Source organism: Thalassophryne amazonica, chromosome 2 (assembly GCF_902500255.1).
Source record: "Thalassophryne amazonica chromosome 2, fThaAma1.1, whole genome shotgun sequence".
In the NCBI taxonomy this organism is placed as follows: domain Eukaryota; kingdom Metazoa; phylum Chordata; class Actinopteri; order Batrachoidiformes; family Batrachoididae; genus Thalassophryne; species Thalassophryne amazonica.
The window spans coordinates 59,796,022-59,822,092 of record NC_047104.1 but is presented as its reverse complement, the minus strand read 5'-3'; the positions used below and the strand labels follow the sequence as shown (position 1 = coordinate 59,822,092).

General features: G+C 39.7%; 1 protein-coding gene and 1 long non-coding RNA gene across 2 annotated transcripts in view; one reads left to right on the top strand and one right to left on the bottom strand.

Moving 5' to 3' along the window:
• zgc:158464 (uncharacterized protein LOC791139 homolog) overlaps positions 1-22,013 on the bottom strand; it is an 80,953-nt gene extending 58,940 nt beyond the window's left edge. The window contains exon 1 of the mRNA XM_034162912.1: positions 21,205-22,013. Coding sequence (XP_034018803.1) covers positions 21,205-21,627 — 423 coding nt within the window. The 5' untranslated portion in view covers positions 21,628-22,013. The remainder of the gene's footprint in view (positions 1-21,204) is intronic.
• On the top strand, positions 1,949-14,708 carry LOC117524850. The gene is made up of 3 exons (XR_004564879.1): positions 1,949-1,960; positions 8,606-8,616; positions 14,546-14,708. It is a non-coding gene; the product is annotated as an uncharacterized LOC117524850 (long non-coding RNA).
• Positions 22,014-26,071: the final 4,058 nt, after the last annotated feature.

The following is a 26,071-nucleotide window of genomic DNA, read 5'->3' as shown; positions in this document are numbered from 1 at the left end:
CGCCGTCAGCTGTAATCCTGGACACACTGAGCGCACATTTTGGTCACAGCTTTGTTTGTAAAAATCATTCAGATCTAAGTGTTATCGAGAGACCTGTCGTCCAGTCATTTCAACAGCCTGAATTAGAAGTCAAAGGGTAATTTTCTGCAACGGTGGGGTTAGATACACTCCCACTCGCCAGCATGCGGCCCAGCAATCAACCACAGATCATCAACAGTGTGTGTCAGTCTTGCTTTGTCTAATAAGCTTATTGCTGACACAGACAGTATCTGTTATCACTCACTGCCAGTTTTAAAAACATATTACGGAAGACCCGTCCAAACCCAGTTACCATCAATGAAACTGAGGTGGACAATGTGGACCACTACAAGTACCTGGGTGTCCACATAGACAGCAAACTGGACTGGACTGTAAACACAGATGCTGTGTGTAAGAAAGGTCAGAGCTGACTGTACTTCCTCAGGAGGCTCAGCTCTTTCAATGTCTGCAGAAATATGTTGCAGATGTTTTACCACTTGGTGGTCTCCAGCATCATCTTCTATGCTGTAGTGTGCTGAGGCAGCAGGCTGAAGGCAGCTGACATGAACAGACTCAACAAGAGAGGAGAGCTGGCTCTGTCCTGGAGTGGAACTGGAGTCTGTGGTGGAGGTGTCAAGAGGAGGATGCTGAGGAAGCGGCTCAGCATCTTGGGCAACACCTCCCACCCCCTGCATGCCACACTGATGTCCTGTCAGAGCACCTTCAAGCCATAGACTTGAGACCACCAAGGTGCACCACAGAACACCATAGGAGGTCTTTCCTATTTGTGGCAATCAGACTGTATAATTCCTCCCCCTTCTGCTGGATGAATACATAACAAACAGATCTATTCAGAGTTATTCGGAGTATATGTGTTGTATTTATTGTAAAAAAAAAAAAAAAAAGTTCACCGTTTACTGTTTCTGTACTTTTTCAAAATAATTTCCTTTGGGATAAATGAAGTTGATCTAATCATATCTCATATTTCGCTCTCTATTGCTTCAAATGCACACTACATCTGTTTCTGATGCATAGGGCAAGTTACACTGAACAAAAATATAAACACAACACTTGTTTTTTCTCCCATTTTTCATGAGCTGAACTCAAAAGATCTAAAAATTTTCAATATACAAAAAAGACCTATTTCTTTCAAATATTGTTCACAAATCTGTCTCAATCTATGTTTAAATGAGCACTTCTCCTTTGCTAAGATAATCCATCTCACCTCACAGGTTTGCCATATCAAGATGCTGATTAGACAGCATGATTACTGCACAAGTGTGTCTTAGGCCTGCAACAACAAAAGAGAGTGTAGTTCAAACTGGAGTCAAATTCCTTGTATTCTTTGAGGATACTTGGCAAATAAAGACTATTCTGATTATGATGCTATTTAAAAATAAACCAGTTTATTGTAGCAGGTAAAGTGGGTGGGTGTTTTATTTTTATTGTTTGCTTTAGCATTAAAAAGGGCTTAAGAACCACTGCTCTGGCCTCGCCTTTTACCTCAACAGAAAAGTACGAATAGAAATAGACTAGTAAAACAAACTCCTTGATGCTGCTATTGGCATTTCAGGCATTAGGTAGCAGTGATATAATTAGCATTCATGAGTCAAGTAATTAAAACATCAATGTGGCCAGGCAGTGCCGTTAAGACACTGGTGAGCTCTTTGCTTAGTCTTTCAGTAGTCAGCACTCTGAATAGTTAAAAAGACTGGATTTTTTTTTTTTTACTGAAGATACATCTCCTTTTAGCAGCCCTCTAATATGTGTATGTTACAATAATAAAAATTAAAAACACTTCATTTAAATGAAGACAACCAAGAGTGCAAACCTACACTGCGACACATGCCTTCAACAGCATTAACCTGAACTCAGATTCCATCTCTTGTGACAGATGTTCTTTTTATTGACATTTTCTTGCTTTTTGCTTTAATGAGAATCTGTCAAAAATGGCTTGCAATGTTGAGTGAAATGAAAATAAATTTATGGATTCACTCCTGCATCCAGATACTCTTCAAAGTGTAATGAGTTCTTTCATGGCTCACGCCCAACTGCCACAGAGTTTCATTAACATTTATGGTTAGAATAAAAACCAAAGAGAAAAAAAAAATACACCAAACCAAAAAACTAAAATATTTTACACGTATTGAACTATGCACTCGGGCCAGAGGGAGTGGGGGCGCATGAAGTCTGTGACACTAACTGAGTTCTATTTTTCAGATGTTTGTTTTTAGTGTAACACAAAATGCACAAGATGTTGAACATTCCAGGTGACATTATTGCATATTTTTCATTTGTGTATGTTTTGAGTTCTAGATGTGTATGAGGAAGCCTGAAAGGGAAGTACAATGATTTGAACTGTACCATGACTTTGAAATCGTGACATGCAGCAAACCACGAGGATAGCACCCCAAATAAACATCGGCATCCACTACTGTATATTTATGAGTCATCCTGCTGCCCAATAAACATCCAAACAAATCAAGCAATGGATAGATTCGAGACCAAAACTGTCTGAAAAGTAAGTCCCTTTGGCTGCTCCCTTGTTTGCACTCGGGGTCGCCACAGCAAATCCAAGGTGGATCTGCATGTTGAATTGGCACAGGTTTTACGCCGGATGCCCTTCCTGACGCAACTCCACATTACATGGAGAAATGTGGCAGGGGTGGGATTTGAACCCGGAACCTTCTGAACTGAAACCAAGCGCGTTAACCACTTGGCCACCACCCCCTCGATACCAAAGCTGTCTGAACAGTAATTAAAAAAACAAATGAATCAATATATAAATCATCGCATGCAAGAGTATGTGAAACCCTTATACGTCCATTTTTGCTTTGAGTATTTCCAACACTGTATCTGGCATGAAATATGACCAAACAGGGTCAAATATTGTGTACTACATATTTTTTCAATCTTTTCACACCAGCCAGAAGGGAGCTTCTATGACACAAAATGTGAACTGTCTTTTTACATAGAGACTAAGGGTGTAATGATACATGTATTTGTATTGAACCATTTCGGTACGGGACATTTGGTTCGGTACAGGGCTGTGCACGGGTGAGTTCGCGTTGCATGCCTTTACATTCAGTGTTGCCAACCTGGGGACTTTCTCATTAAATCCAGCGACTTTCCAAACCCTCTTGACGACTTATTTTCTCAAAAGCGAGTAGCGACAAATCTAGCTACTTTTCCTGGCGTTACTGGAGACTTTTCTGATGTTTGGCAACTGAAAGTGAAAGTCTCTTGTCACCAAGTGGCAGCGGGTCTCCCCCTCCTCCACTGTAGCATCCTGTAAAGCACTGAGCTGAGAGATAGCTACATAATCCTCCCCACTCGGACTCGCTCAGCCTACTGACCTCGTTTGCTGCGCTGTGCTTAAATAGTCCCCAGACTTTGAGAAGCCCTGGCCTTGAGAAGTTACTTTATTTTAATAAGTGATGGCCAATCTTAATGCCAAAATAAATAAACAAACCAAGAATCAAGTTTATTTGTGGTTCTAAATATTTAAGGTGGTTTTATTCACTTTTTTGCCTCTCCCACAACATTTTTGTTTTCAAAGCTTTATTTAAGAAGATATATTAACAAACATTAAATGAACAGTTGTACAAAAGTAAAGGGATTCGTTAACATTAATTCTCTTTAAAAATTCCTTATAGAGTGTGACAGTTTTGGACAAGTTAATTTTTCTGGCAAAATTATGAAGGTTGAATAAAACTGAACAGGGCTTCATGCTGGAACTGTTGTGCTGCACTTTACTTGTGGAAAGGTTTTGTTAAAAGTTGTTTACTAGGATTTCTTTTAATAATATTTCATACATTTGTTGTTTATGTGAGAACATTTTATTTAACACCAGGCAGCACTTTGCAATTATTTTATTTTCCTGTTTGTATAATGTTACAATAAAGTGTTGGTTTAAACAACAAGCAAATTTAGGCTTTGCATTTGTTCCCATACTGTACCGAAAATGAACCCGAACCGTGACCTCAAAACCGAGGTATGTACCGAACCGTGATTTTTGTGTATTGTTACACCCCTAATAGAGACTTGTCAAACAAAACTTTTTTTTTTTTAACCTTAGCACAGCGGTACTGCACATTAATAACACAGTTAATAAAAAAAAATCTACAATTGGAGATTCCCTCTAACAAGGATTTACAAATTATTATCTACCCAAGTCAGACCTGAATACACAGACACTCCTTCTCTTCCAGAATTATCATAATCCTCAAAGAAGCGCACTTAATAACATACATTTGAAGTGAAACATGTTTGTGCTGACAAATACACACATTAATTGTTGTCTAAGGCTGCAACTTACATTTATTTATTTATGTACTTGCATACTGAATAATGTATTAATCATTTTACACGGGATGGAGTGCAAGAAGATGTCTTCAGTTGTCCTGTGCTGTCCAACAAACACTCCCAAATGCATGATATTCAATATGTAATAAACAGGGTTCTCCCCAGACAATGGCATAATGTGCATGACAGAAACAGACAGAAATACAGACATGCCATTTGAAGAGTATTAGGGTAAGTGTACCCATTAAGCCCACTTTCAACTTTGATGTCAATTTGCAAAAAAAGGAAAAATGTATATTTTGCTATCCATTACTTAATCCAATGGTTTGTTACTTCTATGACATTTTTTATTGCATACAAATCACATTTTCCATTGTTGAGTTAGCCCCACCCCAAAGTATACAGTCTCTGGACCCCTGACTAGAAGACAACTAAAAATGGTGTTTTAGGACCTGTCAGATTTTATTAATTTTCATCCACATCTTTGGTAAGTACATAAATATTATGTCAAATAAGAGGTAAATGTACTGATTCTGATTTATAGATAAATAGTATTTTGCCAAATGGAGAGATGAGTTTTATGAGCTAGCAAACATAGCTAATCTCATACTAATACGCCTAGCCCTGTTAATGCTACTCTGCCACAAGAACTAAGCCACCAAAGTCACCAAAACAAAAACAAATATATTATGGATTTCATTTTTAAGTTAGTGAATGGTAAAATAGTAAATGGACTGCATTTATATAGCGCTTTTCCATCTGCATCAGATGCTCAAAGCGCTTTACAATTATGCCTCACATTCACCCCGATGTCAGGGTGCTGCCATACAAGGCGCTCACTACACACCGGGAGCAATAGGGGATTAAAGGTCTTGCCCAAGGGCCCTTAGTGATTTTCCAGTCAGGCGGGGATTTGAACTCATGATCTTCTGGACTCAAGCCCAACACCTTAACCACTAGACCAGTGGTTTTAGTGAAAGCTATTTTTAATACTGCATAAAACATGGCTAAGAATTCCAAAACTAGCAAAACACATATTGCCAGTTTTTACTGAAAGTGTACAAGCGTCAATGATGAATAAAGAGGAAAACATAACAGACAGGGTCAAAGACCTTCAGTGCCATCTCTTCATTTGACATCATATTTCCCTGTGCAGTATTACACCAATTTGATTTAACATTCAGCATTTGACTAGAAACCCTGACACCCGTCTCACGACATATTGGTCAAGGCCACCAGCTGTCAGTGCTGATTCAGCTCCATACCATTATTCATACCTGTAGGTGTGAGGTATTTAAATTAGACTTCATTGCACATGGTCTGCTGGAACCATATGTGCAAATGCAGAAAGAGAGGAATGGCAATGGCATCTTCTGTCTGGACCTGCTGTGCTCTGCGGAATCCATAGATGCAAATAAACTTCAATTAACCACAGAATAGCTATAATCGTTTTAATCAGCTTGAACAGCTGCAGTGGCTGTGTGAAATTTGTAAAATCTCACAATCTTATCATTTCACTGATAACACAGTGCTGCATGGTTATTAAACCTGCAAACTAATGACAAGCTGGCTGCTGTAAACAAACATTGGCAGCAAGCACTGCTTTCTGGGCTTCACAATAGTTTACCGTCTCTGTTGTCCTATGGGAATATACACAACATAACAGTTGGATTCTGTATGCAGAATCACGAATCTGGTTTCCTTCACACAATACTCTTATAACGTGTCACAGGCAGTGTGGATAATGTGGTACATTAAATACAATGGGCAACTTGTCACAAATCATCAATGACATTAAACTAAAGATGAAGAGGAAGTAGGGCTGCCACAAACGACTATTTTGATAGTCGACTAGTCAACAATTATTTTTGCGATTAGTTGACTAGTCGGATCATACAGAATTTCCTAAATTAAGGCCTGCAGCATTTTCCGAGAAACGTTGGGATGAAAACATGAATATTTCCAAATCACTGACTGTTTCTTAGACTTCATTTACATCAATCATTCAGAAATACAAACAGTGTGGTACTTTATAGTAAATCTGTGTCAGGTAGGCAGTTCTCAAAAACTAAATGTCCATTCTGGAAGGAGACAAGTGAGGGAAGCCACCAAGACACAACTCTCGAAGAACTTTTGACTTCTATGAGTGGAGAAACTGGGAATAGTGCAACATTTTTATTTTTATCTTCATTTTACTTATTGTCCCAACTTTTTCTGATTTGTGGTTGTTTCTGTTGCATTTCAGAAATTTCAGAACTAGTATCAAGAAAAGTTTGAACATTTTATTGTGTTTTAAAACTTTGTGGAGCAAATGCAAACACCAAACTCTTATAAAGAAGGAAAAAAATACACAGACATGTGCAGGAAAACTTTGATATAAACTGAACAGAACAATGCAGGCTGATTTGACTCCCCATATTTTTCTGTATAATTAAATCATAATAAAATAAGACGTAACTCACTTTGAAATTAATAAAACATATAGCTGCAGCTTATAATAACTTTGAAAAATAACAAAAATCAGCAGCTTGTATTTTTATTCTGACTCCAATTCATTTTAGTGTGATGAAGTCATTTTTTTTTCTCCTCATCAGTCACGTTTTGTGCTTGAACACTACATTAAGCTTAAGATTGAACAAATCAATACCTTTGGAAAATAACAGCTGTTAAAGTTCAGAGTTCTCACCTGCTTTTTGTGATCTGTGCCTGTGGACATCACTGCAGCTTCTCCACAGCAGGGTTTTTTAACCCGTGAATGCATAATTTTTCCTCACTTCAAGTATATATTCTCATTTTTAAGGATATTTGACCGTTGATTTCATCTCATGATCTCATAAATTCGGTATATGACGCGGACATGGTGTGAACAGGACGGTGCCATCAGAAAAATACCGGTAGAGAAAGAGCAGGGAAAAGTAAAGGCAGTTCCACGTTTTTTTGTTTTTTTTTTACATGTTCACTCGGGTTAAAATCCTCTCTCTCTGCTCCGCGCTCGCTGTCTCACGTGCACTGATGGTTCTCAGCAGAATGTAACGTCTTGTGCCTCCGTTCGCCATCTGTAGCGAGTTGACTCCGCGCACGCGCACACACACACACACACACACACACACACACACACACACACACACCAACAGCTCCTCCGGTAAACTGCGCATTTTAGACAGCGTTGAACAAGACGGCCACTGTTTTAAACAGCCATCTTATCCAAGTTTGAACATCCAAATGATGGCAGGACAGCTCACTGCCTAAAACTATGAATTGAGAGAAAAACAAAGACTTAAATAAAATAAACGACTCATTAGTCGACATTGTCGTGACTAGTCGACTAGTTGTGGCAGCCCTAAGAGGAAGTATAGAGACTCCAAATGGGGGGAAAATAATTATACTTTGATATTGCAATACTTATTTTGCAAAATGAGAATCATTTTTTAAAGTCCAGAATCAGAATTCAAATTCAAGTGCTTACAGACGAGGTGGAAATGGAGCAGCCATTGTGTGTTTTGTGCATCTGATTGTGCCAAATCGTAGAAGTGAAGCAGAGTAGTTCTTGACTAGACTTGACTTTGCTGGGACTTCGGAAGACTATGGGCTGTCTTTGTGGTGTATTCAACTGAATATAGGTTGAAGAGGATTTGCAAATCGTATTCTGTTTTTATTTACATTTTTTGCAACGTCCCAACTTCATTGGAATTGGGGTTGTAGTCCAACAGTTTAAGAACAATGTTTCTCAACATTCAATTGCAAGGAATTTAGGTATTCCATCATCTACAGTCCATAATATAATCAGAAGATTCAGAGAATATAGAGAACATTCTACACGTAAGTGGCAAGGCCGAAAACCAACACTGAATGCCCATGACCTTCGATCCCTCATGCGCCACTGCATTAAAAACAAACATCATTGTGTAAAGGATCTTACCACGTGGGCTCAGGAACACTTCAGAAAACCATTGTCAGTTAACACAGTTTGTCACAACATCTACAAATGCAAGTTAAAACTATACCAGGTATAGTTCTACCTTAGAACTGGAATATATTATAGAAGACATACCTTACTCAATTTTCATGCAAAGCGAAAGCCATACATCAACAACATCCAGAAACGCCACCGCCTTCATTGGGCCTGAGCTCATTTGAAATGGACAAACCCAAAGTGGAAAAGTGTGCTGTGGTCTGATGAGTCCACATTTCAAATTGTTTTTGGAAATCATAGACGTTGTGCCCTCCAGACAAGAGGAAAAAGACCATCCAGATTGTTACCAGCGCAAAGTTCAAAAGCCAGCATCTGTGATGGTATGGGGGTGTGTTAGTGCCCATGGTATGGGCACCTTACACATCTGTGATGGCACCATCAATGCTGAAAGGTACATCCAGATTTTGGAGCAACACATGCTGCCATCCGAGCAACATCTTTTTCAGGGACGTCCCTGCTTATTTCAGCAAGACAATGCCAAGCCACATTCTGCACGTATTACAACAGCGTGACTTCGTAGTAAAAGAGTGCGGGTACTAGACTGGCCTGCCTACAGTCCAGACCTGTTGCCCATTGAAAATGTGTGGCGTATTATGAAGCGCGAAATACAGCAACGGAGACCCCAGACTGTTGAACAACTGAAGTCATATATCAAGCAAGAATGGAAAAGAATTCTACCTACAAAGCTTCAACGATTAGTGTCTTCAGTTCCCAAACGCTTAATGAGTGTTGTTAGAAGGAAAGGTGATGTAACACAGTAGTAAACATACCACCGTCCCAGCTTTTTTGAAACATGTTGTGGGCATACATTTCAAAATGAGCAAATATTTGCACAAAAACAATAAAGTTTATCAGTTTGAACATTAAATATCTTGTCTTTGTGGTGTATTCAGTTGAATATAGGTTGAAGAGGATTTGCAAATCATTGTATTCTGTTTTTATTTACATTTTACACAACGTCCCAACTTCATTGGTTCACCGACCAAATCAGGTAATTGAGTATATGTCTGTGCAATATCACTTAAATATCAAATGATTCAAAACTATATTCCATCTCGATAACTGCATTACAGTATATCCAATCTGACAAACAGCATTTCTGCTTATGAACAATACAGCAGGCCACAAAAGAGAAACTCAGTGCATCAAGTCACTTTTACTCCCATTTGCATTAGGTTCAAATTAATACCACATACAGCAATTATGCTGTATGTTGTATTAAAATTGCTCAAGCAAATTGCTGAGCTGCTGCCCCTGCGACCCGACCTACGATAAGCGGAAGAAAATGGATGAATGGATACAGCAATTATTAAGAGATGATACAATTTTGAATCATTTCACATTTAAGTGACATTGAACAGGAGCTTACGTCTATTGTATACTATATTTTCAAACACTGCAATGCCCACTGCCAACACCAGTGAATCATTCAATCCAACCTATACACATGAATTATATTGTATTTGATGTGGATGGTTTTCACAGGTTTCGATTTATACCAAGCACACAAAAATAAATAAAAGTGTTGCTAAAGGCCTGTTGTTTTAGGCCTTAACTGAATTTATTTAACATACATAACACAGGGCTGTGAAATGAAAATTGTGAAATCCGAGGAAAATTTGCAGGGGGTCTGGGGGGCATAGACCCCCAAGAGCTGGGGTCTCAGGCCCCGTGGGATCCTAGAAATCAAATTAATTTTTTATCTAATAATAGATTTTCAGCATCTCCTGGAACTTAAACTCTCAAAATTAGTGCATATTTAAATGACCCTGTATTCAACCTTTATTTGAACCATCAATGATCATGTTGAAATAACAGAATATGATGTGGAAGTAAGACCTGGAATGATTTTCCTTTTAATTGTAAACCAAATTATGCATAAACTCAGAACAATTAAATTACATGAAATTCAGCTTATAGAAAATTTTGCAATCATGGTAAAATATCAATAACATACCTTCACATATCACATATTCTTGTGTAAATTCCTGTAAATCTTCTCAAAGCCACAGTCTTTTTTTCCCAGTGAAAGAAAGTCTAGATTAATGAAAAACTCACATAATCCTGTCTAAAATCCTGTTTGAACAGCACAATGTTTATTTTCCAGAGAGAGAACAATTCTTACCGTGTTTGCCGTCGGCACAGTTCACTTTCATCTTTCAGATGTGTTGATTAAGCCAGTGACAATTCCACGGATTCTTGTCCTTATCAGACTTTTTCAAACAAACAGTCTTTCTCACCATCTTCTCTCTGTCGGACGTCGGTCTGTGACAGAGACATGTTGCACAATTCTTCTTTTAAAAACTTTAGAGCTCTAAAAGTTTGCGATGTCCACATGCTACGTTTAGATTAACCTTCGCACAGGAGCCATGCAGCGTCGCTGCAGCAACCAACCAGTCCCGCTTTATGACGACTGTTGCAACAGCCAGACTCAGAGAGGGATTTTTCTCCTCGAAACTCTGCGGATCCGAGGACGCTGATTTGTATCTGTAACACAACAGATCAGTGTCCACGGACTGCCGCGGACTTATAAAACTTGCACGATGTCATAAAAAAAGAACACTTTGAGATAGACATTTTAAACACTCAGTGATGATCACGATTACAGAGTAAAACATGAAACCCCCCCCATGATGAAATCCACGGAATTTCGCGGATCCGCGGAGTTTTCACAGCCCTGATAACACTATATGACCCTTGGCAGGTGTGGGGTCAAATTCCTATCCCAGTGAAACTGGTGCTCAGCCATTTGAATTGTCAATTTTAAGACTGGTGCTCATCAAGTGCAATTTATTTCTGAAGGTGTAAATAATCAAAAGTGATCATTAACCTGTTGTTCCCAATGACATTCTTATAATTTTGATGAAAGGTGATTTCATTTTGTAAGTACTGTGAAAAAAACATCCAGTGAATATCATACTTAATGCAACATCACTAGTCATAAATGGAAGTGCAGATTTAAACAGGTTTAATGAATTTTCAAAGAACTGAACTTGAATAGATCATTTTTTTAAAGCACTTGCAAACAGTGTGACCGAGTTTGAAGTCTGACACCCTACTTTAGAAAGTGACCCAGTAGCTACCACTCAAAAAAATTCTGCCTAAAGCGAGGGTGGGTAGATGCACTAATGCAGCCAATATTACGTTCCTCAGAACACCCATTCTCCATATATTTCAAATAAAAAGTCTGATTTCTTCATGTTGGTGCATCCATGCCTCAAAGTAAGATTTGAGATGCCGGTAAAAAACGGAGGAAAAATGCACCACACAATCGTTGTGTTTGGCCTGCAATGCAACATGTTTTCTTAATGAACAGCAGCCTTTTATTGCAGATTCCACTGGTGTGTAGCTCCGCCCACACCTCAAAAATAGGTCAATTAAAAACAACAAGATCAACAGTTCAACACCCCCACTTGTTCTTACACTCAACAAAAATATAAATGCAACACTTTTGGTTTTGCTCCCATTTTATATGAGATGAACTCAAAGATCTAAAACTTTTTCCACATACACAATATCACCATTTCCCTCAAATATTGTTCACAAACCAGTCTAAATCTGTGATAGTGAGCACTTCTCCTTTGCTGAGATAATCCATCCCACCTCACAGGTGTGCCATATCAAGATGCTGATTAGACACCATGATTAGTGCACAGGTGTGCCTTAGATTGCCCACAATAAAAGGCCACTCTGAAAGGTGCAATTTTATCACACAGCACAATCCCAGAGATGTCGCAAGATTTGAGGGAGCGTGCAATTGGCATGCTGACAGCAGGAATGTCAACCAGAGCTGTTGCTCGTGTATTGAATGTTCATTTCTCTACCATAAGCCGTCTCCAAAGGCGTTTCAGAGAATTTGGCAGTACATCCAACCAGCCTCACAACCACAGACCACGTGTAACCACACCAGCCCAGGACCTCCACATCCAGCATGTTCACCTCCAAGATCGTCTGAGACCAGCCACTCGGACAGCTGCTGGAACAATCGGTTTGCATAACCAAAGAATTTCTGCACAAACTGTCAGAAACTGTCTCAGGGAAGCTCATCTGCATGCTCGTCGTCCTCATCGGGGTCTCGACCTGACTCCAGTTCGTCGTCGTAACCGATTTGAGTGGGCAAATGCTCACATTCGCTGCTGTTTGGCACTTTGGAGAGGTGTTCTCTTCACGGATGATGCAAAGGAGATGTGTTGCACTGCATGAGGCAAATGGTGGTCACACCAGATACTGACTGGTATCCCCCCCCCAATAAAACAAAACTGCACCTTTCAGAGTGGCCTTTTATTGTGGGCAGTCTAAGGCACACATGTGCACTAATCATGGTGTCTAATCAGCATCTTGATATGGCACACCTGTGAGGTGGGATGGATTATCTCAGCAAAGGAGAAGTGCTCACTATCACAGATTTAGACTGGTTTGTGCACAGTATTTGAGGGAAATGGTGATATTGTGTATGTGGAAAAAGTTTTAGATCGTTGAGTTAATCTCATACAAAATGGGAGCAAAACCAAAAGTGTTGCGTTTATATTTTTGTTGAGTATAGATTGACAAGGGTCAAACACAGTGGATCAAATTCACAAATACATTTTCCAATGCAAATATTCAAATACCAAATAGAAAAGTTACAAATTTATCCATTCTTATTTTGAAAACAGGTTTAGTAAAAACATCTGCCACCATTCCATCTGTCGGGCAATAATTAAGTGTTATTTTGCCATCACTGAGTACAGATCAGACAAAATGATAACAAATATCGATGTGCTTGCACCTTTGGTGACAAACTGAATTTTTAGAAAGGGCAATGGCACCTTGATTGTCTTCAAAAATAGTTACAGGTGTATATTCCAGACCATTGTCCATTCCAGCCAATTGGTGAACAAGATAAAGGCCTTCTTGTGTAGTAGCTGACAAATCCATGTTTTCAGCTTCACATGTTGATAAAGCTATTGTGAGCTGTTTCTTGGACTTCCAGGAAATAACAGGGTCGTTCTCAGACAAACTAAAGCAGTAGCCAGTAACACTGCGCCTGTCAGTTTGGTCCACTGCCCAGTCTGCATCACTATAAGCAACGAGTTTAAGATTGACATTCTGTTTTCTGCAACACAATTCCTGGTTCACAGTACCTCAACACGTTTAGCTGCAATCCAATGTTGCTGTTTTGGTTCAGAAAGATACTGGGATACTTTTCCAACAACAAAACTCAAATCTGTTCCGAGAAGCGTCATAACTTAAATCAAACTTCCAACCACTTCACGATATTTCTTTTTATCAGCAGGTTCACCCTCACTGTCAAATTTCATTTTCAATTCACATGGGTTAGTCTTGGTTTGCAGTGAGTCATATCAAGTCTCTCCAAAATTTTAGTAATGTATTTTCTTTGATTCATTTTTAATTCCCCTTATTTTAGGGCAAAATCAATGCCAAGGAAATGTCTCAGTTTCCCAAGATCTTTCATTTTGAATTTTGCACCCAACATTTCCTTCACACTTTTGAGTATTTGACAATCACTCACTGCAATAATAAGGTCATCAACCCAAATAATCAATATGACGCTCTCATTCACACCTTTTTGGAGAGAAGTCAACTCAGTGTTCAGACTTATTACACAAGGTTTTCCCTTCCCCGCGTAATGGTCGCGCAGGATCTGCAGCACTTTTCTGCCATCATCTGTGGCGTCTCTCAATACAAGGGACAAACTTTTATCATCCAAAAGCTGGATTAGAACTGCGTGCGCCTCCTCATTTTTATCCACCTCTGCCTCAGCACCTTCGGGGTCTGAATCGGGGGTAGTGCTGGGCGGTATGACCAAAAATTTATATCACAGTATTTTTCAAAATTATATTGGTTTTGCGGTATTTGACTGTATTTTTTTTTTTTTTCAAGCAGGACTGGGTGTTAACCTTATTTTCTAATCATTTTGAGAATTAGTACTGCAGTAAATTGGCTTGGAATGACATATTTGACTGTCATGAGGAGTGAATATTGTAGAAAAACATTCATGTCCATGAAGTGTAGGAATCAGAATGCATGACTGCTGCAATCAAAATACAGAACACTTTATTTTGGAAGTTTTGCAACTTGAAATATCATCTTTTGTAAACAAACTGGCTATATAATGTAAACAATATGTCTCCTGTAACTGCAAAGTGACAACTTCCTTATATATTATTGAAACAAATAAATAGAAAAGGTGTGCAACTTGCACTTGACTCGTCTTTTCTCCCACAGTGCCAACTTTACCTGCGTAAGTGAAGGACGCACATCGTAGTTTCATGCATTCTTGATATTCCAGGATATGCTTGTGGCTGAGGTGGTGAAGCAAACTGCTTGTGTTGCCTCCTGCGGCTACAACTTTAGCCCGACAACATTTGAAGAATATTGTTGTTTGATTGACATCTGATTTTTTTAAAGCTGAAGAACTTCCAAACAACAGACATCACTCCTCTTTTCGGTACAAGTTCTTCAGTTTCATTGTGTACTCATTCTAAAATTTCACAATGTTTATGCATTTTGTTCAAAGCACAGTGACATCCATACGCTCAACCCAGGCTGTGCTCTGACATGCTGCTTGTTTGCCCCCTCTCAATGCCCAGCGGCGCCGCTCTGCATTTTCAACGTTTACGCTACACACTCACCGGTATTGGGGCATATAAAAAATTCATATCATTAAAACAAAAAAAAAAAACACCGGTATTCGATATGAACCGGTATACCGCCCAGCACTAATCGGGGGCTTCACTCAGAATGGTTGTCTTTAGGTCAAGCAGATGCAAATGTGCCAGGAACTTTGTTTCCCACAGCTCACAATTCTCTTCATCTCCATCAAAACATAAACGGTTCCATCGGCTTTCAAAGTCTTTACTGGGCCCATAACCTGTTGGCTTAGCCATGCCTCGAAGTAAGATTTGAGATACCGGTAAAAACGGAGGAAAAACTCACCACACAGTCGTTGCATTTGGCCTGCATGCAACAGGTTTTCTTAATGAGCAGCAACCTTTTGTTGCAGATTGTGCACAGGTGTGTAGCTCCATCCACACGCCAAAAATAGGTCACTGGGTCAATTAAGAACAACACTTCACAAATAACACCATTTCGTGCCAAACAGTGCCAGATTTGTTCCATCTTGTTTACAAATCTCGTATTGCAAAATCTCGTCAGTGCTCATGTTGTGTTCATGCACTGACTTGACACCAAAATCTGCACTGTGATTCAGTTTGGCAGGTACCAATGGAAGAGGAACCAGTGGCATATCAGTCAGGTTTCAGTGCCCCAATGACAAACACACCATTGTTGTTGCCGTGAGAAATTTCCAAAAAATAAAACTTACAAGGCTAGATCTGTCACATTCACTTTACAGTAGGTCATACTGCCCACCACTAGAGATATGCATATATGTGCACACACACACACACACACATTATATATAAACTAAAGTTACCGGGGGGGGGGGGGGGGGGGGGGTCATACATGTAGCCACATAGCAATGCTTCCATTATAGCTTGCAGACTGACTTGTTTTCCAAGCAGGAGCTGTTCAATTTGAAACCCCGACCATGTAGTTCCTACACAGATTACCACGTTCGGTGTACTGCATTGCTCACTTTATACATGCTTCCCTTAGGCAGTATTATTAGACAGTATTGCTTAAATTTTCATTGTTACACAGATGATACCCAGCTTTATCTATCCATGAAGCCAGAGGACACACACCAATTAGCTAAACTGCAGGATTGTCTTACAGACATAAAGACATGGATGACCTCTAATTTCCTGCTTTTAAACTCAGATAAAACTGAAGTTATTGTACTTGGCCCCACAAATCTTAGAAACATGGTGTCTAACCAGATCCTTACTCTGGATGGCATTACCCTGAGCTCTAGTAATACTGTGAGAAATCTTGGAGTCATTTTTGATCAGGATATGTCATTCAAAGCCCATATTAAACAAATATGTAGGACTGCTTTTTTGCATTACGCAATATCTCTAAAATCAGAAAGGTCTTGTCTCAGAGTGATGCTGAAAAACTAATTCATGCATTTATTTCCTCTAGGCTGGACTATTGTAATTCATTATTATCAGGTGGTCCTAAAAGTTCCCTAAAAAGCCTTCAGTTAATTCAAAATGCTGCAGCTAGAGTACTGACGGGGACTAGAAGGAGAGAGCATATCTCACCCATATTGGCCTCTCTTCATTGGCTTCCTGTTAATTCTAGAATAGAATTTAAATTCTTCTTCTTACTAATAGGTTTGAATAATCAGGTCCCATCTTATCTTAGGGACCTCGTTAGTACCATATCACCCCCAATAGAGTGCTTCGCTCTCAGACTGCAGGCTTACTTGTAGTTCCTAGGGTTTGTAAGAGTAGAATGGGAGGCAGAGCCTTCAGCTTTCAGGCTCCTCTCCTGTGGAACCAGCTCCCAATTCAGATCAGGGAGACAGACACCCTCTCTACTTTTAAGATTAGGCTTAAAACTTTCCTTTTGCTAAAGCTATAGTTAGGGCTAGATCAGGTGACCCTGAACCATCCCTTAGTTATGCTGCTATAGACTTAGACTGCTGGGGGGTTCCCATGATGCATTGTTTCTTTCTCTTTTTGCTCTGTATGCACCACTCTGCATTTAACCATTAGTGATCAATCTCTGCTCCCCTCCACAGCATGTCTTTTTCCTGGTTCTCTCCCTCAGCCCCAACCAGTCCCAGCAGAAGACTGCCCCTCCCTGAGCCTGGTTCTGCTGGAGGTTTCTTCCTGTTAAAAGGGAGTTTTTCCTTCCCACTGTAGCCAAGTGCTTGCTCACAGGGGGTCGTTTTGACCGTTGGGGTTTTACATAATTATTGTATGGCCTGCCTTACAATATAAAGCGCCTTGGGGCAACTGTTTGTTGTGATTTGGCGCTATATAAAAAAATTGATTGATTGATTGATTGATAGGTAAGATGCTAGATTTCTCTGTGATTGAAAACAGACATTGGATTGGTTGTCAAAATAACATATGTGGAATGGCCTGCCTGAGACCAGGTTAATTCAATGCAAACAGGATTAACTGCTGGACATAAAAAGGGTCGTTCCAGGAAATCCACCCAGCCATTCTTGCTGGAGACACCGGTTTTGACCTGTGCATTGATAAGAAGACAATTCAAGTGGAGAGAACACTGCGTGATCATCAACATCTTTTATCGTACCCTGGCACATTACTGTTAGAGAGCTCTTGCTTCAGTCGGGAGGAACTAATCTTATTAACATTGCAGCCCTCTCAATAACTTTCTGAGTAGGAGGCTAACGGTCCAGGTTAGAGCACTGAGCTCCACAGATGGCCTCAGAGCAGAGTGATTGTGTGATGCATCCAGCAACGTTTTTGACATCTCATGAATGACAAAGTGCAAATTACACGATTACCCCCCAGCCACCGAAAGCAAAAGACAAGCCAGCATGGGATCTTGCATTCATCATGTCTTTCACCACAGAGGATAGAGTTCATCAACATCATGCTCCACAAAACATTTTTAACTGCTTTTTAATGAATCCTACTACTCCTTAATACAGTATCTGTAGTACATGAATATTTATGCATGGTATGTTGCGGTCAGAGGTAGATTAAAGTGACCACTACACTACTGTGTGAGCCCTTAAAACCCCCTTATAATCACAGAATGTAGGTAAATAATGCCAGATTTAAAAATTACATATGTGGTCATTTAAAAATGACCACTCCCCCCCCCTCAAAACGAGTGGCAGTGGCTTTGGAGGCCACCAAACTTAGGCTTTAAAATGAAACAAATTTACAAGCAAGCTCATTTCAAAGTACATGCAAGTTCAAAACCACATATGTTCAGAAGTGCCAAAATTTTTGATCACAAATTATTAAGGCACAGGGTAAAACTAAAGGCTGATGTGTGAATTACATGCATACAATTACATGTCAATTAAATTACCGAGAATCAATACCCCCCCCCCCCCCCCCCAACCCACGACCCTTAATTGGGCACAACAGTCTCGTTTGGGGGTGAATGCTAAAGGGGTCAAATATGACGCATATGATGTAATTTCTCTACTTCCGGGGGACAAACCACGGCATTTCAATGGGTTTTTGTGGCAAATTACACGCAAACAAAGTGAAACTGCAAAGAAAAAGGTGACAGTGTGGCGGGGAAACGGACACGTGTTGGCAGTTGTTTATGACCCGGAGTTTCAAACATGTGAGGCGGTTTTGCAGGCGAGAGCAGCACAGCTACTCTGGTTAGCTGTGTAAGCTAAACACTTACCGACACAACAATCTCCCATCTGCCTCATCTTTTCTTCTCCACTGGGAACCAAAACAATGTACTTTTCACGACTGCTTCGGTGACTGGAGCCGAAAACATAACAGTACACCATTTATCCATTTGAAGTTATGCTGTGTTTGTATTGCGCAACTGATTGCAGGTCCCCCTAAGTGGTCAAATACCACTATATCACGCAGGGTTAAAACAAGACTGCAGTGCCCTATTGGAGTAAGTGGGGAGAGAAAATGAATGGATAATATTCTAAATCAAAAGTTAACCCTCTGGGGTCCGAGGGCATTTTTTGGACAGTTCACTCGCCTGGCATAAATGTTTTATTATTGCTGATAACTCCCTGCATCCCACAGTCAAGTTTTATGTCTCTTTTTTTCAGGACAACCTGTGCTTTCAGAATATATATGCTTTTGTTGTGTTTTATAAGTGTAATAAAGGTTTAAAATCAAAAATAAGGAAAAAAAGTAAAGCGGAAAATAAATTTTCCACACACATTTATTCAAAACACACAGCAAACTATAATAAACAACTGTTTTGACACTTTATAAAGGTAATTTGAGGTCTTGTGTGAAAGACTGTACACCAAAAAGGTTCAAACAATAAACACAAAGGCACATTTTGAACAATATATACAAAATGGTCTATGCGTTTTTTTGTCTTCGTGGTAAAAGTAACAGAGTTATCCAGTAACATTCACATGCAAACTAGTGTAGCAATTCTGATAGTTACACACTCTTTGTTTGAGCACGTGAGATTGTCATCAGAGGCTCTCCATCTGCTCCGTCTGCTTTCAGTGATTGCTGTGCGTAATGGCGCAGGACGCATTTGGAGCCCAATAGTATGTACTCATTGGAGCACCCAGGGGGCTATTCAAACGGGCCAACTAGTAACATTTCACTCCTGAAAACAATCTTTGGCTTTTCACGTGAGGTGAATCTGCCCTACGATTGGATTTTGGAAAACCATGTGACAGTGAACCAATTACGATTGGACACTCACATTGCGCACGTCAACACACAGCTTCTATGAGGAGTACAAAGATGGCCGATGGCTGGCTCGAAAGTCCGCGGAGTTAACTTTTCAGCAAAAAAAAAAGTCAGTTTCTATCGCATATCATTAAAAAGTTATTTATAATTTAGTAAAGCTTGGTCTTAGCCGTCGCATACGACGGCGTCGGCCCCAGAGGGTTAAAAGAAAGTCACTACTCTTTACCCTGCATAGAAGTTACTTATTCATTTGCAGGGTTTGATTTAGGGTATGAAAAAGTGAAGACCCTGGGTAGAGTTGCGTAATGTGGCATACCGTCTACGACAAGCTTATGCAGCCCTACGTTGCAATATGCTGAGGGACACAAAGGGACGCAAAGGGGTCTGTGAAATAAACGCAAAAAACGAAATATGTTCAATGTTTTTGTGGACTTTCAGCATAGAATGGACGCAGTGCTCAACGCAAGTCTTCACAACACTGCTCAATTGTACACCATGCCTCTGCAATTGTGCGCAACCCTACGCCAGTCTGGCAAAAAAATCTGTTTAGGTTTTTATCAGTACATACCTGCATTTCTAGATTTTATTCATCCCGCTGGACTCTATTATTGCTGCTGAACTTTGCTGGCAGTGAAGCTTCAAAACCACAGAAGAGATGGGTCAGGCTTCCCCCGGCACATTAACTTACACAGCCATTCCTGCATACTAGATATGCAGCACAATGCAACTCTATGCAGGCCAAGCGTAAAAGGGACTTGAGTATTTGTGCCGAATATGGTGCTTGTGTCAGCATTTGAAAGACTCCTCTGCTAATATTCTGTTATCTACTGCAGTAAAATTTTCCATCCCCTTACAGTATAAGTACGCCAATTAACACCACACCTACAAGCCTTGATCAGCGTTTGAAGATAGGAAACAGACAGAAGGTATGTATCAAATTCAACCATATTCTTATCAAATGAAATATATATCGTTTTCTTCATTTGCTGTTAGTTTGAGGAAAATCTACAGAGAAAAATGTGTTTATTTCATTGAAGACAGGCAGCTGTTCCACCACAGCTTCCTTAATATTTTGTCCTCGGAAGGTGGTTCAGATGTCATTTTGCAGCTTTTTGCTGCTGAAACAAACATCTATAGCAGTTCAACTTCCTAATATATATGTTTTGAGTATGTGTGTGTGTGGACCCTCAGTACCACCTTGTAATTCAAAACATGCCCCATAAGAAAACCCCTGACAGGTAGTGTAATGCTCTGCCTTGGCAGGAGCGTGTGCGCTCGCAGTGCCATTCTAGTTTACTTTAATCTTTTAATATCAATGATTTGTCTTGTAACTGTCAAAACTCTGGAAATGAAAGTGCGCGGCAGCGATCGTTGGTGTGGAGAAGCTGTTCGTGCTCCAGGTTAGTTATTACAGTCAATGTCGCAATCGGTGTGGGCAGCCAGCTACTGACAAGTTCTGCCGGTTGTGTTGTGCAGCTGTGGGTCAACAAACGTGTTTCTGAAATCGCCCCGTCTCACAGCACAAGATTACCAAGTCAATCCGCTTTAATATAATATTTTTTAAAGAATGACGAACACATTGTTGTCACCGCGGTGAGAAATTTCACGAAGTTGTCGGACGAGGGAGTATTTTTAGACTTAAAGTTCACCCACCTTGTCTTTGTTGTCGTGGTCCGGCGGAGGTGAAGTGGGAGATTTCACGCTCCCCACGGCCACAGCTTGGGCCACCGTGATGGTTCCGCCCGGAGCCGAGCTGCTCTTTTCCACTGTTTCCACCTTGATAAGTCGGTGTTTGGGTGACACGTACTTGATATCCGGAGCGCCCACCGCGTTCACGCCGGAACCAAAGGAAATATTTCCACCTGGAGAGTACGGGTCCTCGAAGTCCAGCTCCTTCTGGAGTTTGTAAGCAGCGAGGATGTCCGGCTGAGCGGGGCTCGGGAAGGTGGCCCCGCCGGAGCCGCCGAGCGCAGCGGACACACCGCCGTGACAGTGCCTGTAGTCCGGTTTCGGAGGCGCCGGAGGGGGTGCTTTGGTAGTTTTGAATCCTAGGTGCTCCTTGAACCACTTGGCCATGCTGCCAGTGCATCGCTCACAAGTCAGTTTGACTTTAGTTCCACCTTTTCCAGCCAGCGAAGTCCGAGTGTCGTTCGTCAAAGTCAGCTCCTCGGGTCAGCCGCGTCCGCCGGCCGACGGCTTCCGGAGCGTGTCGCCGCCGCCGTCCTGCCGCCGTGGGTCCGCCGCTGAGCGCGCGCGCAGCCACGGCCGCTTTAAGATGTTGCCGCAGCTCGGACACACTCACACACACGCACGCACACACACTCACACACGCCACTCTGACTGTTCCACCACCACGTCAGGTTTCCACGCTGCTGCGCAACATGGGAGCGCTCGTGCGAGAGGAACACACGCCCCCCTTCAAAGCTGCCCTCCCTACCTGAGAACGTTCACTGCCACCTACCGGACTCACGATACGAGTCAGCGCCGACCCGCTCACTGTGCCACGTCCAGGGGCGAAGATACACGGACAGCAACACCCCCCCCCCCCCCCCCCCCCGCCAACCACCACCACCAATTTATAAAGGCTCCACTCAGTTTCATTAATATCCACCTGCAGCCCAACAGATGTGAACAAGTGTCTTTAGATTTAACACTCTTAAGAAAACTGTTAAAAAATTGTCACAAATTTTAGTCAATGACCAGAATGAGTATTATTAGATCCATTTCTACCTGTTTTTACAAGTATGTTGTAGACTAAAGACACTTTTTTTCATGTAAATTGTTAAATAAATTTTTTATGTCACAAATTTTAATCAATGACCAGAGCGAGTTTATGTATTATTAGAACCATTTCTACCTGTTTTTACAAGTATGTTATAGACTAAAGACACTTTGTTTCATGTAAATTATTAAATACATTTTTTTATGTCACAAATTTTAATCAATGACCAGAACTGGTTTATGTAGTTTTATATCCATTTCAATCTGTTTTTACTAGTATGTTATAGAGTAAAGACACTTTTTTTTCATGTAAATTGTTAGACATTTTTTTTATGTCACAACTTTAATCAATGACCAGAGCGAGTTTATGTATTATTAGAACCATTTGTATCTGTTTTTACTAGTATGTTACAGTCTAAAGACACTTTTTTCATGTAAATTGTTAAAGAAATTTTTTATGTCACGAATTTTAATCAATGACCCAAACTGGTTTATGTAGATTTATATGCATTTCTACCTGTTTTTACAAATATGTTATAGACTAAAGACACTTTTTCATGTAAATTGTTAAATAAATGTTTTTATGTCACAAATTTTAATCAATGACCAGAATGGGTTTATGTAGTTTTAGAACCATTTATACCTGTTTTTACAAATATGTTATAGACTAAAGACACTTTTTCATGTAAATTGTTAAAGATTTTTTTTCTGTCACAAATTTTAATCAATGACCGGAATGAGTTTTTGTATTGTTAGAACCATTTCTACCTGTTTTTACTAGTATGTTATAGACTAAAGACACTTTTTCATGTAATTTATTCAATAATTCTTTTTCATGTCACAAGTTTTAGTCAATGACCAGAATGAGTTTATGTATTATTAGAACCATTTCTAACTGTTTTTACTGTTATGTTATAGACTAAAGATACTTTTTCATGTAAACTGTTAAAGAATTTTTTATGCCACAAATTTTAGTCAATGACTGGAACAATTTTAATGTATGACTAGACATATTTCTACCTATTGTACTAGTATGCTATAGACTAAAGACTCTTTTAAGTACATTGTTAAATGATTTTTATGTCACACATTTTACTCAACTACTGTGACAATGTTATGTATTTTAGACCTATTCTGGTAACCCTTGTTTTGTTTCTTTTTGTACTTTTTTATCCAAAGGACAATGGAAATAAGGTTTATGCTTTATTGTGCTGTCCTCTGCAATGGTAGTTTTAAGTATTTTATGTACATGTACGTTTATTGCCAAATAAATCTAATCTATTCAAATTTAAATGACAGGAAAAGGGACTCACAGTGTTGTTGACTCACAGACAGAATTGTTGCTTGAGTTCAGAGTCGTTTTGTAAAATAAATCAATTTTTACATTTTTTTTCAATGGCTGCCATCTTTGATTTAAAAATGGGCAACCCTTCAGAAATAGTCAGGTTTCTTGTGTACGTTGTTTGGAGATTTGCTATACTATACATTTATGCAAAGCTTATGAAATGAGGAATCCAAAAAATGTTTCCAAATTTTTTCCAGTAGTTGTTATGGCGACCATGTTGGATTTCTAAAAATAGAAACCTTTGAAGACTAACTTTTCATTTTCTGGATTTCTGGTTACCAAGGATCACAATTGAAGTGACTAAATAAGAATTTTGGAGGGAACAGAGCCAGAGATACTAATTTCAAATTACTGAAGCTGAAGAATACTAATAGTGTGTGCTGCCATATTGAATTTTTATTGCACATGGCTGACGACAATGCCTTATGGGACATAGGAACCTGATCAACGTGGGTGTCTTTTCCTTACTAATCATATCCAGATATTTGTAACTGTCTATTATTTAAAAAAACAAAACAAATGTGTATTCATTGCCTCTTGGAATTTGTAAGAAAGGTTAACCCTTAATCCAAGAATGGTGTTGTTATTTGTTAACTGCACACCACAAGTCAAGAAAGGGAACAGATAGTTTCAGAAGGTCGACAGTTTAGGAAAGCCAAGATGGTAGCAATAACAACCTTTGAAAAAAAACTGAAACATTGTTTTTTGGATTCCTCATTTCATACGCTTTGCTAAAAATGTATAGTTTACCAAACCTTGAAAAAACCTGAAAGAAATTAAGGAAACTATTTTATAATTGCTCATAACACATGTAACACAATGCCACAGCATGTGCATGCAAAATTATTGGAGGAGTTGTGTTTTACTTGATTCATCCTTCATCACTGGATTCACATTGTCAAAGCTTTATTATGAGATACAAGTGGGAAACAAGATAAAAATTTCTAAAATTATCTTCCTTAGACTCCAACTGAAAGTAAATCTCTACAACTTTATATAAATTAATTAAAAATATAAAAGCCAAGATGATGGGTTGCATAATAATACCTAATAAATAATCAGTTTAATTGCCAGTTTTCTTCAGACAAGTCAGGGGATGGATACATGAACGTTTCCAAGTCGCTGAATATGTGTTGGACTTTATTTACATCAATTATAAAGAAATGCAAACAGTATGACACTCTGCGGTAAATCTGTGTGGAGAAGACAGTTCTCAAAAACTGAGTGACTGTGCAAGAAGGAGAAATGTGAGGAAAGACACCCAGACAACCCAGGAGAAGTTATAGGCTTCTCTGGCCTCTGGCTGTGATTTGAGAAATTGAGCATAGTGCATATTTTGCATTTTGCATCCCTCAGTTACACAGCTTCATGATGAAGTGATATAGAGGAGGGTTTTCTTTCACCAAAATCTAGGCTTGCATTTCAGGTGCATGCCCGTATATAGAGGGGGTTCGGGGGGTTCAACCGAACGCCCCCCCCCGCCCCCCAAGAATTCTGCTGATTTTTTTTCTGCTGATTTTTTTTCTGATCTAGATATCAACGTTATGTATTTTCTTTTCATTGATAATAAGCAACAAGCACTAACTGTTACACAGCTATTATCACACACCCTCAAGTTTCAATTTCCTCTGCCAGAGTAATCCCTTAAGTGATGAAAGGGGAAACTGCTAGATAAACTTTTCCCATGGGGGTTGAGAATTTTTACTCCCTGGTCCCTATCCTCCTCTGATATCAAACAGATTAGTAGGCTTGTAAATACCCATGTAGACACACAGTTACTCTTGTCTGGTTTGTAAAAACATGTTTGTATGTATAAGCTGAGAAATAAAGGGAGCTTCTCCTTCCTGTTGCAAATACTGTAAAGGTGCAAAATATTTGCGTGGGATTTACTATGCGAATTTTGCGAGTTAAACAAGGTCGCCAAATTAAATACCGCTATTTTAATACATAACGTACATATACGTACATATTCATAATGTAAACGCGAATATTAATACCGCTAAATACGAGGTCTGTTAGAAAACTATCCAACCTTTTTATTTTTTGCAAAAACTATATGGATTTGAATCATGTGCGCTTGCATCAGCCAAGCTTGAACCTTCATGCACATGCGTGAGTTTTTTTCACGCCTGTCGGTTGTGTCATTCGCAACCGACAGGCAGGTATAAAGTTTGCATTAATGTTATCTTGGTTCTTCCTGGGTGGTTCTTATGGCAACTGATCCAATCCCAAGGACTATTTGTATATAAAAATGTATTTCCTAAAATGATACATTTTGGGTTTCAAATGAAATTTATGTAGCTTTTTACCCCTCGAAATCCTCAAAAAGCTTCTGCTTCGGGGGGCTTCGCCCCCCTGAGCCGCCCACAAGGGCATTGCCCCTTGACCCCACCGGGGGCCCTGCAGCCCACTGGACCCCCAACTCAAGGATTTGAACCCCCCCCCTTTCACATT